The following is an 18317-nucleotide window of genomic DNA, read 5'->3' as shown; positions in this document are numbered from 1 at the left end:
TATGATCTTCAACAGACAATATCAGCCTGGACAAAGCTATAGCACTATAGGTAGTGTTGCAGCCTATTAGTTTGAAGGTTGAGAGTTTGAATCCTGTTAATGGCAGTAGGTTGAGATGTCCAATCAAACCATTATGTTTCCATCTCTCTCTCTCATCAATCTATTGTTTCCATGTCACTCTCTCTCTCTTCAATCTATTCCGTTTCCATGTCTCTCTCTCTCTCTCTCTCTATTCACTGGCCCCGTATTATTGCTGCTTGCAGCTATATTTTATAATTAGATTACATTTTTTATCTGGCTTGCTAAACGTTTGAAGTAAGTCACAGATACAGGCAATGCTGTTTTGGAATGGCACCAATAGAACACACTCAGTACACTGAACAATCTCTGGCACTCACTCACTGGCAGCACTGTTCCTGCTATATTGTTACTTTTAGCTCTCTTTTCTTGGCACTCTATTCATTTGACCGTCTGTTATCAATGCCTCTGAGTCAGTGGTTCTAAAAGTGGGGCCCAGGAACCCTCACAGTTACTTGAGGGGGTTCCAAATGGCCCCGTACAGGTCTGCAACTCTCAGTTATGGAGGTCCTTGAAATAATAATAAAAAAAGGTTTGAGAAAGTTACAGGGCCACAATGTTAACAAGCCCCTAGGGCTTTTTGTGTTATCCTTTTAACAATCATTGTAAACCGTACCTCTGTACAATCTACAAACTGTTTATAAAGTAATCAATCAATCAATCAATCAATCAATCAATCAATCAATCAATCAATCCAGAACCACTGCTCTGAGTGATGCTATTCAAGTTGCAGTACACCCTTATCACCACACGGGGGCAGACATGCCACATGAATGGAATCAGAACTACACGTTGGTGACTACAAATCTCGCGGATTCCAGCCGCGTATGTTTACGGAAGTGAGAAATCATGGCTGATCGGTGTGCGTTCGTTTTAAGTCTCAGAGCAGCTCACACTGGTTTCTGTGCAGAGGGAGGATACCTGCGTCACCTTCTCGGGACACACGAAGTTGAGGAACCAAACGCATCTTCCATGTGAATGGATAGCCGTTAAAAGACATCGCTACAGTATGTGTGTTGTTGTTGCTGTTAGCTAGTTGCTGTGCATAGACGACTAGTTGGCTCTAGTTAGTCGTACTTGCTATAAAATAAAGTTGACCTAATCAATGAAACCATTGGACTCTGATGAGGATGAGGAGCAACTGGCTGTTTACCAGAAGACACTGAGAGGTACAGTACGTTCACAGTGTCACTGATATAGCGCTAGGATGGCTGTGATATTTCATACATTTCATGTATTCCAGGTATTTTTAATACAAGTATTTTGAATACATGAAATGTATGTAATATCACAGCCATTCTAGGGCTATGTCACTGACCAGTGGTGGAAAAAGTGCTGACATTTTGTGTTTAAGTCAAAGTATCAATAATGCAATGTAGATGTACTCTACAAGTGTTCAGTGTCCCGTATTCAAAATGTACTTGAGTAAAAGTACTAAAGTATCGGCACCAAAATATACTTAAAGTACTACAAGTAAAAGTACTCATTGTGCAGAATGTCCCATTTCACAGGTTCAAAATGTATAAAAGCTCTTTTGAAAATAGCAGATCTACTGTGACATTTATATAGTGCTTTTATCCAAAGCGCTTTACATAGATTGTGCATTACATTCACCCATTCAGTAGTTACTTTACACAACACTGACTGCTCCAGAGAGGAGTTCATTTAACTATACTATTTTTCATAGATGGACGATTATTACCCCTTCGTGAATCAAAATCTAGGTTTATTTTACTCCATTTTTTACAAGCATTATCAAGAAACACAGTTTTTAAAAATGATTAATTTGTTTAATAGTCCTATGAAAAGCTTGAATCATTCACATTCTCAATTTATATTTAAAACTGTTTGGTATTCGGGCTACCCATTTGTTTCAGTTTGAATCACTGATTGTGCCTTTTAGATTAAATTAGCAACATAAAGCGGTTAGTTGTACTATCCTCCTCACACACCTGTTTGTAAATACCTTTTTATATGTAGCCTCTAGTCTAGTCTCTATCTGTATTTACTGTATAATACATCACCACCAACTGCTGCTGCCCCTCTTTATATTCATGAACCAGGTCTTAACTTAATTGTATGAAAGAAATTAAGAATGGACTACTGGACACTATATTTATTTAATTATAGTTATAGTGAGAAATCAAAGAGGGGAAAAAAGGCTTATTTTCTGTATATCCTTCACCGATGTAAAGGGGAAGAAGTTCACTCAAAATGCATCTCTCAATTACATCTTCTAACTTTTAATAATTTGGTCATGTGGGTTATGTTTCCAGAGCGGGCCAACCGAAGCATCCAGCAGCTGAGCAGTGCGCTGGCGGCGAGGAGCGCCGATGGAGAGGAGACGGGGGCGGTCAGGAGCCCCCTCTCCTTCATGGCTGGGGAGGAGGAGCAGGCAGCGTGGGCCCAAAGGACTCAGAGCCAAGCAGGTGTCAGATGTGATGTTTTTTTTACTAGAGCCCAGTGGTGGAAAAAGTACTCACACTTAGTACTTAAGTAAAAGTATCAATACAGCAATGTAGATGTACTCTGTTACAGTAGAAGTCCCGTTTTCAAAATGGCCGAATGTATATAGGGCTGAAGTGGTTCATGTACAGTAAGTACTTACAGTTCTTAAGTAAATCTACCTAGTTACTTTCCACCACTGCTAGAGCCCAAGAACCGATGCTGGATGTTTGGGTCCAATGCCAATCCCGATGTTTTTGTTGGGTCCTAGGTCCCAAACCTTTTAGCTCGAGACCCAAAAGAGAACTTTTATGTCTCCCCAGGACCCAAGCTTGTGAAAAAATATTTTCACTACTTCTTAAGCATTTGTTTTCTAATATATGGAATTTGTTTGATTAGTTTTTATTTATTCATGAAATTCTTTAAAAAAATCATTGAATTTGTTTTGAAATAATAATAATTAAAAGCAAAATGTAGGAAATAGGGTTGTCCGATATTGGCTTTTTTACCGATAACCGATATACCGATATTGTCCAACTCTTAATTACCGATACCGATATCAACCGATACCGATATATGCGGGGATTATTGTGATTAGGGTAAGCTCAAATTTCATATCACACACACCATATACAGTAAGAACTCCTGTAACTTATTTATAAAGCAAAAAAAAAAAAAATTTTTTTTTTTTTCAAAAACCGATACCGATATTTTCCCGATATCAATTTTTATGCTAATATCGGCCGATAATATCGGGAGGCCGATAATATCGGACATCCCTAGTAGGAAACAAAAAGTAAAGGGATATTTACTCGACCACCAATTATCAATGTTTTGACTAATATTTTCCTAAAACAAAAAAGGGCAAAATCTTGAAATTATTTTTAACAAAATGATTAAAAATAAACTAACCTTTTTCATTGATAAAACATTATGAAAAGATTAAAAAACATAAACTGAACTTTATTTTATTCAACTACTTTGAAAAAACGTTTGAACATTTTCATCTATAATTACCTGCCCAAAATAGAGACGCCAAAAATCATGACCAACCTTTACATAGAGATTTTCACCTGAAAGTAGTGTCTTATTTGCAGTGGGGCCCTGCTACAATTAACTCTATACCAGGCAAGATGACCTTGAACCTTAGTAATGTTTGGTGTTTGGCTCCAGTGTAGTAGCCATTGCTAGTTTCATATAATTAAATATTTTATCGTGTGTGTGTCTGTGTGTCTCTATCTTTGTGTTAGTCAACCAGTTGAGGAGCCTTTTACAGAAACAACAAAAGGAAACACACTCTCCTCTTTCCCCTTCAAAGAGGCAATCTCCACCTAAGGTACCATACTACAGGTTACATCACAACATTTTAACCACTTAATCCCTACAAACACTTTGTTGACTGTGGTGGTCCCATAGAGCAGCGGTTCTCAAACTTTTTCATGTCAAGGACCCCCCAAATTGATATGTATTTGGCTGCATACCCCTCACCCGAAAAGGTTTTGTGCCAGGGACCCCCAGAAGAGAATGTTTGTGTCAATTCTTTTTCCCAAATTATTCAAAATATTCCAAACATTTTCTATATTTGTCAAATATTTTCAAAAACAGCAGATGTACAAGCTTGTAGATCTGCTATTTTTGAATAGCCAACATGGAAAAAGTGGTTAAAATATTTAATTATAATAATTATTGTGATGCTATGCTGGGTACCCCCTTGAACCCCCCCAAGGACCCCTGGGGGTCCCCGGACCCCACTTTGAGAACAACCAATGCCATAGAGGTCAATTATTGGCCCCTTATTTTAATCCTCTACACTTTATGTCAACATGACACATGAGCTTGAATGTTTGCCTGTTTTCAACGAATGTTCGCCTATTATAACGTGTCTCGAATAAGGACGCTAGGGTTGCTCACTGAGTCGCTCACAGAAAATAACAGACTGTCAAGCTAATAACATGACAGTCAGCGATTTATTTTATTTTCAGCGAGCAACACTGTTGTGTGACAGTGTGACAATACATTATTAATTGGTTTTTAGATAGATATGTTTTTTTTTGTTCAGTTTGATGGGTAGTCATTCTGTGTTTTTCCCCCATATGGTACTGTGTTGCTAGACATGCTATTTCCGTCTGACGTGTGATCATCTCACTTTTGTCAGAGAACACAGGAGGCGGGGATGGCCATTCAGGACCTGATCCCGATGATTTACAACCAGTCCGAGTATATCCAACATCTGGAAGCCCAAGTCAAATTCTGCACGGTGCGTGTGTGTGTTCGCTTTCATGGCTGTGCATGTGTTATGCTCATATCGGAGTCATTTTCTCTGCCAGGACATCAAGCGTTCAGCCCTGTGTGTGGCTATCTACGTGACTGTCCACGGCTCTGCCATAGCACTAGGCCGATTAGTGATCTTGTGCATACTGACAGCAGGCCAAGGGCCTCAGATCTCAAATATTTTTCAAGTCGTTCAAAGTCATGTCATTTAAAAAATATATATAATCACAGAGCAATCATCCCTCCAGGCTGTGGAGAAGAAAAATACATTTGAGTTCGTCGACTATGTTTTATAGTTTGTTGCAACTGATATAATAATGCTTGTTGCAGTACATCCCTGCCCCTGTTGCCTGCAACGTGTTCCACACAGAACTGACATTTACAGAAAAAGTAGGTCTCTGGAAGGATCACAAAACGAGTTTGGAATGGCAAAAACCTGACACTTGACGGATTGGATTGACGGGTGATAAAATCAATCAATGGTGATAAAATTGTCATTGTCAATCATGTTTGTCCAAGTGATGACAACATGTCACACTACTTTTCGATGTGTTCAGTCTCCACATAACCTACTATCTATCTATTCTGGCTGCACTTTGATAATGTGATCACACTCATTTCTCACTATTGTCTCATACTTCTGCACATTGTCATATTGTGTGTGTGTGTGTGTGTGTGTGTGTGTGTGTGTTTTCTCAGGAGGAGCTGGAGGGGATGAAGCAGCGTGTCGGGGTGGTGGTGGTAGAGAATGAGAAGCTACAATCAGATCTGAAGAACACAATATTGGCCCAAACGGTGTGTGTGAAAGAGAGACAGTTACTTCCAATAATGCTGGTTTGTTACATTTAGTGTTTTTGTGTGTGACAAAGAGATGACGACGACGGCGCATGTCGTGTAATGTTGAATATACTAAAATGTCTGTTTATGATTTGTGTTCATGAGCTCACATTATGTGCATTCCTCAGGTAAATGAGTGTCCAGCAACCAATCTAGCCCACAACTCGGCAGAAGCCCTCACATGGCAAAATAAACTGGTACAGTACATGTCATATAGATACCTTCTGTCCTTTCCACTGTTCACTTGTGACACATTTGAATCCCATTAGCACGTTATCACTTCATACTAGGTGTGCATCTATCCATAATTTTCATAGGGATTATTCAGTCCATTACTTTTTCGTTTAATCCAAAAATCGAGAAGCATAGATTTATTTTTTTATGTTTAAATGAAAATATTATGTAACAATGAATTGATGCGAAAAAATCCAATTGATATTTTATAATCAACTAAATTGACCCCCCCCCCTCCAAAATAGATTATTTAATTAAAATCAATTAACTGTTGCATCCCTAGATGTTAAAATTCTCCAAAATGTGTACATTCAATTTTGTACAATTATGTGTGTTCTAGGAGCAGTTGAAGGTGATGTATCAGGCACAGACTGAAACTCTGGAGTCCCAAGTTGTATCTCTCAGGTCAGTACTTAAACTCATTCATTGGCTTATTTGTGTGAACCACTACTTAAAATGAGTGTAAAAAAAAAATATTTTTTATTTTATTTACAAAAATAACAAGAATAGTATAGATCTACTGGTTCATCTGTAGATCTGCAATTTTCGCTACTTTTGGAAAACTGAAGTGGTAAGGTAAATTACCACTACATAAATTGCATTTGCCAATTAAGGCATGTAGTATCTGGAATACTGCGTGCTGTGCATACATCCAGTGAAAGATATATTTATATTATTTATTTAGAACAGTTTTGATGTCAACCAATTGCCAGATGCTCTCACATTTATGGTTGAAATTAATTTTCAGTGTGTTATTCCCATGGAGGTTATAGAAGCAATGTCGCAAATGAAATGATCATTTCAGAAATGGAAAATGCTTTATTTGTTTCTCGCTCCCTGCCATTTCTCACTCTCCTTCCCTCCCCTGCCATTTCTCACTCTCCCTCCCTCCTTCCCTCCCTCCCTCCACTACCTCTCCTCTATCCTGTCCTCTGCCGCTTCGTCCACCACCAGGAAGGAGTTGTCCATCAGTCAGAAGGAGTGTGGGGAGGTGAAAGCTCGTCTCAGACGCAGGGAGGCGCAGGCCGCGGAGAGTGCGAAGGCTGGCAGTGCGCCCCGCGTGGCAGGCCTGTGTCTGAAATGTGCCCAGCATGAAGCCGTCCTGGCCGGGACACACACAAACGTGCACGTCCAGGCCATTGAGAGGCTCACCAAGTCAGTGTGGCGAGCATGACACACACACACACACACACACACACACACACACACACACACACACACACACACACACACACACACACACACACACACACACACACACTAGGGCTGGGTGATATAGGCAAAATCAAATATCATGAATTCTTTTGACCAAATATATTAATATTATGATGTCTTATTGTGACAATAATATATTTTTTAAATATATATAGCAAAAGTATTTTTTTCAGAAAACTTAAGGATTTAGAACAGTGGTTTAGAACAGTAGTTCTCAAAATTATCAGATCTTCAAGCTTGCCTTTCATCTGCAATTTTTTTGATAATTTTTTGAAAAATCTTGAAAGTGTGTGAAACACATCTACTCTTCTGGGGGTCGCTGGCACAAAACATTTTCAGATGGGGGTCCACTGCACGGAAAAGTTTTGAGAAGTACTGATTTAGAAGACGATTTGTAGAATCGGCCTCATGTCTTAATGGGTTAAGATGATGAAAACAAAGAGTGGAGATCCAGGGTGCAAAATCACTGTTCACTGTTCACTGTGGAGCCACATAGAGTATGAGACACATGCAATTGTGTCTGCAGAGAATGTTTCCGGTTTCAGCAAGTACAAAAAAAAAGAAAATCAACTGCTTTTGAAGTATGCCAGCTTTACTCTGGCCTTCACATACATTTGTACATTGCTTATGATAGGACCATCTGCTAAATGCCTAAATTGTAAATTGTGCACAATCGGTGTTTGTACTGTGGGCTCACACACCCGTCTGTCTGTGTGTTTGCATGTGCATGTGTGCCGATTCGTGTCTGTGTTCCTGTGTGTCTGCCCGTCCATCTGTCTGTAAAGGGAGCGTGACGAGTTGATGGCGGCTCTGTGCGCGGGGCGGGTCAGCCAGCAGGAGGCGCAGCAGAGAGAGTGGTCAGCCTGTCTGCAGGTCAAACAGGCCGTGGAGATGGCTGAGGAGTTCAAGCTGCAGAAGACCAGGGTCAGACTCACTTTCAAAGAAATTGTCGAAACTTTTCCAAAAATAGTGAAAACAGCAGATCTATAAGCTCACAACATGTCGCAATGCGGTGAGTTGTGACTGTGAGCTTGTAGCTACTTTTGTGCCACACTGTCATACATTTAAGTTGAAAATAGGGCTTAAGTTGTTAAAAGTTCAAATTAATTGGCCTCTGACCCAAGTGTCGGCGATGGACGGGAAACTGCTTCGGTATGTTTTAGCCAATTAGCCAAACTTTATAACGCAAAGCCAAAAATGTAACCTTTGAACCCCGGTGTAGCTTGTTTTGTTCTTTTGTTGATTTGTGCTGGATTAAATCCAAACAAATCAACACGGCTGATTTTTACAATTATAAACATATTTTTCTAAGTAGCAATTAAATGGTGTGACTGGTTCATTAAAATTTGTTTCATGCCCTTAGATATAACACACTTGCGTGGAGACACACTCACACTTGTTGATTTATTGTCTTCTATTCAGCGCTGCTTATCATTATTTTAGCGTCAGTAATGTATTTTTTATCTTTCTATATAACTGTATGAGTTTGTCTCGTGTGTGTAGGTGGAGGTGCAGTGTGAGCAGCTCTCCAGGGAGCTGGCCAGACAGAGGGAGCACATGGAGTGGGAGGCCAAGGCCCTAAAGGAGAGAGTGGCAAAGGCCAGAGAGGAAGGCCGCACTGCAGCTCGCAAGGAGAAAGAGGAACTCGCACAGTCTGTAAGTCTGTGTGTATGTGCAGGTCTTAACTATACTTGTGAGAGTACATTACCACTTAAACCCTATTCTTAGTAGACCAGTGTGCTGCTCGACAGTGCAGCTCCTTTTTTCCGATGCACACATTTCTTTTAGAACAGAAAATATATATATATAATAGAAATAGCTGATCTACAAGCTCACCGTGTAGCAATGCGACACGTTGTGAGCTGTTTGTTCACCCCAGGGACGCTAGGGTTGTTGTTAAGACACGAATGTGTGCGTGTGTGTGTTTACAAGTGTTACTGACTGATCGATTTTCTTTCTTTTTCAATGTGTGTGTGCGTGTGTGTGTGTGTGCGTGTGCGTGCGTGCGTGTCAGGTGACCAGTCTATCCCAGCGCGTGGCTGAGTTGGAAGGACAACTGGACAGAGCAGACAGAGACAAGAGCTCACTGACCAATCAGCTGGATGATACCCTACGCAAACTGACCAATCAGGAACAAGACGGGACCAAGGTGTGTCTTATTGGCTTGATTCCGGCTGGTGACCTGTGTTGCGTGTCCATCCCCCTATTGTATCTGCACTCCAACTCTCTCTCAACACTAACCTGTCTAAAACAGTGGCTCTCAAACCTTTTTTTATTTATTTCAAGGACCCCCATAACTCTGATGCTGCGTTCACACTGGCAGCTACAAAGCTAACAGGCTACCATACATTTTCAATGGAAGCCACAGCGACATGAAGCTGCAAAGTGACACCCGACGTTTGTAGCTGCTACAAAATCTACAAAGCTGGCTTCAACTTGAGGCTGATTCTACAAATGCCTTCTAAACTAAATATTTCAAACACTTTCAAGATTTTTCAAAAAAGCAGATGTATACGCTTGCAGCGCGGCACAAAGTATATCTGCTATTTTTGAACAGCCAACGCTACAATCTGAAATGACATAGACGCTTTACCGGTTTTAATGGGTTAAAAACAACAAAGCAAAATCAAAAAACATGGAACCATTTGTCCCATTTGTACGCTTGCAGACTTACAGAGCTGTAAGGGTCCATTTAGAACCCCCAGGGAGTCCCTGAACCCCACAGGTCTATAATAAGAATCCCACTCCGGTCGTGCTGAATTCTCTACCTTGACTGTAATGGTTTCTTAATTCCAAATGAGGGCGCCAAAGCCTTTATTATTTCAGCATATTCACAACGCACTCCTTTTTGAGAAGGAGTACAGATCCTTTCAAGAATATTATACCTTCTATTTAAAGACAGTAATGCATGCTTATGCTGACAGCACATTATGTGGATAATATAATTAGTTGTCCCTGTGAATTCAGTTCTATGGTTTCTTTTGATTCAGTTTGAGTTAACACAACTAATTTGTCAATATATATAAGATATATACTGTAAAAACCCATAGCTTTTAAACACGTTTTTCTAAGGTAAAACACAAGACAATTAAAATCAAGGTCTTGACACTGAGAGATTATAATCAGAATTGTGTGTGTTCAATGTTGACACAGTATACACACACTCATGAGTTAAAATAACAAACATTCAAACTGTTACACCCTGTTTAGCTACTAGTAGAAGATGATGAACGTCATAATGAGCATAATGCGGGGGAAAGATGTTCAGTCGTTATTTACCTTGCCTTTCTCTTCCGCAGGCGCTTGTAGATCTGCGCTACCAGGTGAGCCAGGCACAGCTGAAGAGGGACGAAGCAGAGAGAGAGCTCCGAGACCTCGGCACCAAGACCGCCCGACTGAGAGAGCAGGCCGCACAGGTCAGTCACACTCGTTCGGAACGGGGTTCTGATCAGCGAATTACTTATGCGGGGTAAAATCCTCAGTGATGAATTAACACTTGAATCCCGGTCTGCTGTATATTTTGTCGTATGACGTCGCCCCAGACTGAAAATAGCCGATCTGTAAGCTCACAACGTGTTGCATCCGCAACGTGTTGTGAGCTTTTAGATCTGCTATCTTCGGCCTGCGACGCCGTTGTACACGGAACTCAAATTACGCATATAATATTACCGTGTGCTGCAAATGTCTTGGTGTCCTTAATTGTCCTGAAACTCAGTACAACTCAGTCATGTGAACTGACCCATTAGACAGAACAAGAACAATGAATACATTGTGCAGTATTGTGATTTTCTTAATTTTATGTAGTTCTTGGAATTACTTTTATTAGAAATAAACAACAACCAACAACCAAATTCAGTTGCTTTGCATATTCAATTCCACCTTTCACTTTGGCATGTGGGCACATGCATTCATATTCATAAATATGAATATGAATTGCACCGATGAGGGACAGAGGGCACCCGAAGGAGCCACAGGTTCACATAAACAACAGAGATCACAGATAACAGTAGTAGAACTGCGTATGAAAGGGACTTACTGTACCAGCTTAGAGATGGTTGTGTTATTTTTGGAAGGTAAGAGTGGGTGTCTGGTGTATAAGCTCTTGAAAAAGACAGAAAGGGTCGAAACGTTGTATCTGCTGTTTGTCGCAAAATAAAAAACCTTTGGAGCATTAAACAAGTGAGTTGCGAGCCCTGCTTTGTTCTGGTGTATAAGCTCTCATACACTTAGGCTGTGGCTGAATACTACAAATAATAAGAAACTACCAAATGCTTATTTTACAGTAACAGAAGATGGGTAGAAAATGTCCAATTGCACCCTGCTAGCAGCCCTGCTATCTCAGCGTGTTATAATTATAATATATAATATTATATCATATTATATAATATTATAATTATAATATTTCCACGGTTCATTTGACCCACATTCCTGAACTGGACCCTGCACAGTAAAATCCTCAGTGTTAAAGGTAGTTTAAGTGGTATTTGTTTTGGTTTACAAACCTTTTTTTGTTTTATTTTTTTTTGTTAAAATTCTTATGATCTAAAATATTCTGATAGTAATCATTGATATAGAGAAGTTGAACAGGGGTCTGCTGGTCTTTCCAGTTCTTTAGTAAACATAAAATACATCTTAAGGTTGCTCAGGGTCACCAATTTCATCCAATCAGGAGAGAGAAAGCATTTTTCAGTTTCTGTTTACTAAAGAGCTGGAGAGACGGGGAGACCCCTGTTTCTGATCAAGCACTCTATACTGTAGCAATGATTACTGTGGGAATATAGAGCTATTTAACACTTATTGTAAAAAAATATATAACTTGCAGTACCTTTTTAATTTGTCCACATCTAGCTCAGAGAGTGTACAAATGTAACCAAATGGACCTGTAAGGTCATTTGTACCCTCTCAGAGTTAAATTAACACTGCAGATTTGACTGTGTATATATTCTTAACCTTGGTCTGCTGAGACACCATTCAACCCTGAGGGCTTTTATTGGTGCATTTTCGGCAAGGAGGTCATAAGGGGGGCTTATTGTGTAAGACTCTCTTCTCACCTCTCGCTTCCTCCCTCCTCCCCCTCTCGGCGGGACAGGAAGTGGAGAGGCTGAACTTGGAGCTGATTGGCTGCCGGCAGCACCTGGAGGCGGTCCAGAAGGACGGGGGCCAATGGCAGGCCGAAGCCGTGAGCCTGGCAGAACAGCTGGCAAACACCCAGCGCCAACTGCACCTCACCAGGTAGTACCTAATCCTATTATACATGCCACCACACACACGTACGTACACACATAGCGCGCATGCACACACACACGCGGACGCCCGCACACACGCAGCGTCCCCAGCCCTCTGCCCAGCCCCAGCCCCAGTCCAGTCCAGTTCAGACCAGTACACCAACTGTACCGCACCAGGTAACTGTTAATCCTATTATACAAGCCACACACACACACGTACACACACACGGACACACACCGCTGTGCCATGGTCCCGGTACCAACTGGACCCCACCAGGTCACCTCTAATCCTGTTAGGCATGCCACAACATAACACAACACACACACACACACACACACACACACACACACACACACACACACACACCGTTCTCTGCCATCAAGCCACTACCCAGCCCAGCAACAGCTCCAGAGGGGCCAAGGCTTTTTCTCCCATCCTTGGCACACACACACACACACACACACACACACACACACACACACACACACACACACACACACACAAGGATGGCGCAGTGCGTCTGACGTTCACTGGACAGTCTGGCCTTGGCACCGCCTGCCTAAGCCCTGCAACCGTCCTCACCACAGGCACTACCGGCCTCCCTCCCTCCCTCCCTCCGTCTATCTCAGTCTATCATTCCATCCATCCATCCATCTATCTATCCATCCATCCATCCCTATGTTCCCTCATCCCTCCTCCTATCGACCCCCCCACAGGCCCCACACACCAACTTCTTCTCCGTTTCTTATTGCCTCCACCCGTTCACCTCTCCCTCACCCCTCCCTCTGTCCTTCGGACCCGTTCTCTGTCCTTCGTTCCCTGTCTCTTTCTTTATTCCTTCCTCCATCAGTTTCTGCATCCCTTTATCAACCCTCCCGCCCCCACACACACCCCTCTCTCTCTCTCTCTCTCACTCCCCTCCTGCCATCCGCTGGCTGCCATTTTCCCCCTTCTTTCCATGCCGGTACCGTGATAGCCCATGCCAGCCGCCCAGGGCACACTTTTCTCCCCCCCCTCCTTTCTCTCTCTCTCTCTCTCTCTGTCTATCTGTCTCTCCTTTCTCTGTCTCTCTCACCCCCGCAGCCCGCTGTCGAGGTGTCTGAGACAGGCACAGATGTGGAGGCAGTGCCCCCGCCGCGCTGAAGGCAGCGGGATCCACGTGTGTGTGATTTTGAGTGTGTGTGTGTGTGTGTGTGTAGAGTGTGTGTCGGCTGCTGTGCACGGCTCTGATCAGTGTTTAAGTGTGTTTGTCTGTCAGCTGGCCAGCGGTAACACATTGGCTGCATGGCACCGCCGTGTGCCGTGTGCCGTGCTCATGTTAGGGATAAAGGGCACGGGTGCACGCGTGTGAGTGAGTGTGTGTGCGTGCGCGCGCAGGCATGTGAGTACATTCCAGCCAGCTGTGGAGAATGACATGCATATTAATGTGGAAACATGGTGACTTTGACCCGTTCTAGAGGGCTAAACAATCTCAAGTGTGTGTGTGTGTGTGTGTGTGTGTGTGTGTGTGTGTGTGTGAGTGACAAAAAGTTGAATATGTCTTCATGTTAGTATAATTTAAGGCAGTCGGTGTAGGCATTCATTTTTCTTTTGTTTATTTGTCGCTAATGTCCACCCTCTTACATTGAACAACACACATCTCTTTCCATTACCCCCATGACTCACAATGAGCATTACACACACATACTGAATTGGGGTCTGTCACAATCAGGAATTCAGAATAATTATACCTGTAAGCAAAACATTTATCTTGTTTAACACTTTAAACCACTTACTGTAAGCCCTTCTTATATTCGTTCTACGATGGTGTCGTGCAACAATGCGACGTGTTGTGAGCTTGTAGATGTCACCTATAGTGACATACCCAAAATAGTGACACCAGATTTAAAGCTATAAACACTATAGTCTTACATTAAACTTAACATTATGTCATCTCTGAGGAGCGTCCCGGAAGATGAACGGATAGACCTGTGCGACATTCCCCGGTTTGATTCCAGCTCGACACCTGTGTTGCGTGTCTTTCACCCTCTCTGTGGTCAGTGTCCTTTCATCTAAATTAAGCAAAAACTGCCCCAAAATGTTTACCTTTAAAAAAGCAGTATTCAACGTTGTGTCAGCGATAGGCAAAAGTGGAAAGGGTCATGGGGTCATTATTAGTTTGCACATACAAATGTTACTGGCAAAACACTGGGAGCAACCTAACACGTCAGCAACTGACACGCACTAAGACTAACCCTAACTGACTGACATCTGGACATCTTACCAGTAGCTAACGCTGCAGCACAGCTAGCCTAACTCCCTTTGTCTCTTTAAAGATTTGTTTTTTTGGCATTTTATTGCTTTATTGGAGAGGGACAGTGAAAGTATGACGACAGGAAGAATGGGGAGAGAGATGGGGGAAGACATGCTGCAAAGGCCGTCGGGAACGGGACGCGAACCCGCGGCACGCTGCTATTAAGGATTTTCAACCAGGGTGCCTAGACCGCGACGCCACGGCCTAGGCCACTCCCTTTGTCTCTTTGAAATACTTCCCAGATGAACAAATGTCGAGTGATGATCTTCCTTTCTATATCTCTAACTCTCTCTCTCTCTTGACCCCTAATTCTCTTCTTTCTCTCTCTGTCCATCTGTGGGCCTTCTGGGGTTATGGTGTTCAGTCAGCGTCACGTTCTCTGTTGCCCCCCCCCCCCCCCCCCCGCAGTCCACTCCAGAGCCTGTGCCGGGGTCTTTGTAGCTGTGACGGCCTGGTGTGTGTGACTGTGTGTGTGTGTGTGTGTGTGTGTGTGTCAGGCACTTAAATGACAAGGCTTTTAGGCAGCACTTTGATACTCTCAACATTTGGTGTCCCTAACTCTCTTTCATTCTCTCCACCACTCGCGGACAAAATGATCACAGCCCCCCTTCAAACAGTCCACATAAAGCACCAGCAGTCTACTGTTTGATTTTAACACACGCACGCACGCACGCACGCACGCACGCACGCACGCACGCACGCACGCACGCACGCACGCACGCACGCACGCACGCGCGCGCACACAGTCACTCATTCGCAGGCTTAGACAACAAATACACACCAGGCATAGCCGTATATCCACATGTACAGACAGACAGACAGACAGACAGACACACAGTTACACAATTGCATGCTTATAGAAGAACGCACGCACGCACGCACGCACACACACACACACACACACACACACACACACACAATAAAACCCTCTGTTAATTTAGGCCTGAGAGTGTACCAAATGTACACTACATTTTGCACTCTCAGGGTTAAATTAACACTCAGGTTTTTACAGTGCAGGCATAGTCGTATATCCACATTCTCACACACACACACACACACACACACACACACACACACACACATGAGGGCCCTGGGGGTCCCATGGCGGCTGGTGCTGTGTGCTGCGTTCCAGGATTGGATCATCAGCCAGCTGTGAGTTGGACAGCCCAGGATCTGTCCTAATCCCCACCACTCTGTTCACATCGCCACACACACACACACACACACACACACACACACACACACACACACACACACACACACACCAGTCCACAGCTCCAACTCAGCAGAGGGCTTTACCGCGTTGGTTTTGTTTGTTTGTTTGTTTGCTTGCTCCTGTCTTTTTTATCTCTCTCCCTACTGTATTTCTACCGTGGCCTTCTTTCCCTCTACTCTCTCTCTCCCAGTCCGCTCCCTCTGATCTGAGGCCCCACAGGCTGCACTGAAAACTGCCCAGCATAACTTTAGTTTCAACTCATGCCAGATAGCTATCGACCTGTGTGTGTGTGTGTGTGTGTGTGTGTGTGTGTGTGTGTGTGTGTGTGTGTATGTGTATGTGTATGTGTGTGTGTGTGTGTGTGTGTGTGTGTGTGTGTGTGTGTGTGTGTGTGTGTGTGTGTGCTGTACATGTGATGGTTTAGCTGAGACCTTCACACCCGCAACGTGCTTTGGAGCGGTTGGAAGCGACGGGTGCTAGGCTAGCCAAAGCTCAAAATCTTGGGCCTGTATTGTTATCCACATGAAAATTAAGCATACATTTTCATGAGGCTTGTGGTTCAGAGTTAGAACTGGCATGCTGCCCCACTGCTGCCCTGATTCACAACTCGGACAAAAGGGAAAGAATCCAGTTTTAAATGGGCATTTTGTCGAAAATCCGATTAGAACCGATGAAGGAAGCGGTGAAGGCGGACTACAGCAATGTTCAGGTCGGATGTCCCAGTCTTTTTAGTTCTTAACCGCTAATATACTTTGTCGTACAAAGGTGTCGATGCGGCAAAAATAGGCGACTACACAATGCGTCACGGTGTGACGTGGTGTGAGCTGGTAGATCTCCTATTTTTAAAACAACTGTGATCATTTGCGAAACATTTTGAACATTCTCGCCTATAATCACATACCGAAAATAGGCAAGCCAGGTTGAAAGTGGTTGAATTCAGGCCGAATGTGGAAAGTGCAAAACCAATATACTGCAGTGTGTTTATTTAACAAAAATCATGAGCGATATTGGGGAGGGAAAAAAAACAGAATATTTGGAGAGACTGCTTTCTAATCAGCATCTGCAAAAGAAAAAAGAAATCTAAAATAAATATATATGCATGTAAACCTACGTTGTTATTAGAACAATTGTTTATTGAAATTGTGTTAACATTATTGACAAGTAATCTTCTCTCTGAGCTCTTCTGTATGAGAGATAAAAGCACAGAGACTGCTAAATCTACTGTAATTGTTGTTTTCTTACCTGCTTGGAGTACCAGAAGGGTAACATAACAGGTCAGTTTACATGGCGTCAAATCAGTCGCCAGGTACTTCACTGACGTTGAAGTAGACTACAGTATACTACAGTATAAGCCCTATGCATTGCAAACTCGCACGTATTCTGTTGTCCTACATGGCAGAGCTAATAGTTTAGTATTGAAAATGATATTTGTCTCTGATTAGTGTCGGGCAATATTATACATGGATTTAAAACGGATGTTTTTAAAACGTGATATGAAATAATATCAATATATTAAAAAAAATTGAGCACCTAATTAGTCCCCCCAGGAATCCGCGATTCCGCGATCGCGGAAATTACCGCGGATTTGAAGGCCATCCGTGGATTTCAAAGCCGTCCGCGGATTACAAGGCATAGTGCAGAAAACAAGAAAAATCTCGGTAAAACACCGCCGTATGGAGAAGTATTCTCTCTCTATCTCAGGGCAGTGCGAGCTGCTGCTAAACTCCCCCCTCCTCCCCCTCCTCTCACACACACAGGCACGTAGAGAGAGAGAGAGAACGAGAGAGGGAGAGAGAGTGAGAGTGCTGCGCAACTACTGCCCAACTTCATAGCAAGTTAACAATGGCTTGTTGACCCCAATTTGACCACTAGGCAATAATGGTAAATAAGAGTTGAGTTGTTATTGAGTTTGTGATATATAAGCCATATTTTATACTTCATCATATGATGGTGTTGCATGGTGAAATAAGCGATCTACAAGCTCATTACAAGTTGTATTGTGAGCTGGAAGATAATTTTGACAGCTTTTGGAAAATTTCACCTATAATGACATGTTGAAAATACTGTAGGGACGCCAGGTGGAGGTTAAGTCACATCGCCCAGCTCTAACTCCGATGTCAATAAATAGCCTTTGCACATAGAACCTTTGTGGTGAGATGTAATTGGATAACGTCAAAATATACATACATACAAACCCTCTATACTTAGTAAACTGGACATGAGTTGTCTCTATACTTGGTGGACGGGGGTGGCAGTGGCTCAGGGGTAGAGTGGCCGGTAGAGCGGCGGGATGGAAGCCGGGAGATTTCCAGTTCGATCCCGGGCTCCCCCAGAAGAGTTATACTGTCGAAGTGTCCTTGAGCAAGACGCTGAACCCCTGCCTTGCATGCAATGCACAATCTATGTAAAGCGCTTTGGATAAAAGCGCTCTAGAAATGCACCATTTACCATTTAGGGTTGTAGTAATCTCTCGAAGACAGATTCAGAGCTCTGTGAAATTCA

The 18317-nt window shown here is 42.8% G+C and overlaps 1 protein-coding gene across 2 annotated transcripts in view; it reads left to right on the top strand.

The window, feature by feature from the left end:
* Positions 1 to 1057: 1057 nt before the first annotated feature.
* sdccag8 (SHH signaling and ciliogenesis regulator sdccag8) overlaps positions 1058 to 18317 on the top strand; it is a 57990-nt gene continuing 40730 nt past the window's right edge. Inside the window, exons 1-13 of one of the 2 annotated variants that reach the window (XM_084075602.1) lie at positions 1058 to 1247; positions 2355 to 2507; positions 3774 to 3859; positions 4679 to 4780; positions 5494 to 5589; positions 5760 to 5828; positions 6206 to 6270; positions 6820 to 7020; positions 7866 to 8004; positions 8584 to 8736; positions 9095 to 9229; positions 10380 to 10496; positions 12170 to 12312. In XM_084075602.1, coding sequence (XP_083931728.1) covers positions 1184 to 1247; positions 2355 to 2507; positions 3774 to 3859; positions 4679 to 4780; positions 5494 to 5589; positions 5760 to 5828; positions 6206 to 6270; positions 6820 to 7020; positions 7866 to 8004; positions 8584 to 8736; positions 9095 to 9229; positions 10380 to 10496; positions 12170 to 12312 — 1523 coding nt within the window. In that variant the 5' untranslated portion in view covers positions 1058 to 1183. The remainder of the gene's footprint in view (positions 1248 to 2354; positions 2508 to 3773; positions 3860 to 4678; positions 4781 to 5493; positions 5590 to 5759; positions 5829 to 6205; positions 6271 to 6819; positions 7021 to 7865; positions 8005 to 8583; positions 8737 to 9094; positions 9230 to 10379; positions 10497 to 12169; positions 12313 to 18317) is intronic. The other variant, XM_084075603.1, reaches the window with a different exon arrangement.

Source organism: Gymnoscopelus microlampas (assembly GCF_963454915.1).
Source record: "Gymnoscopelus microlampas genome assembly, chromosome: 13".
Classification (NCBI taxonomy): Eukaryota; Metazoa; Chordata; class Actinopteri; order Myctophiformes; family Myctophidae; genus Gymnoscopelus; species Gymnoscopelus microlampas.
This window is presented reverse-complemented; position numbering and strand designations above follow the sequence as displayed.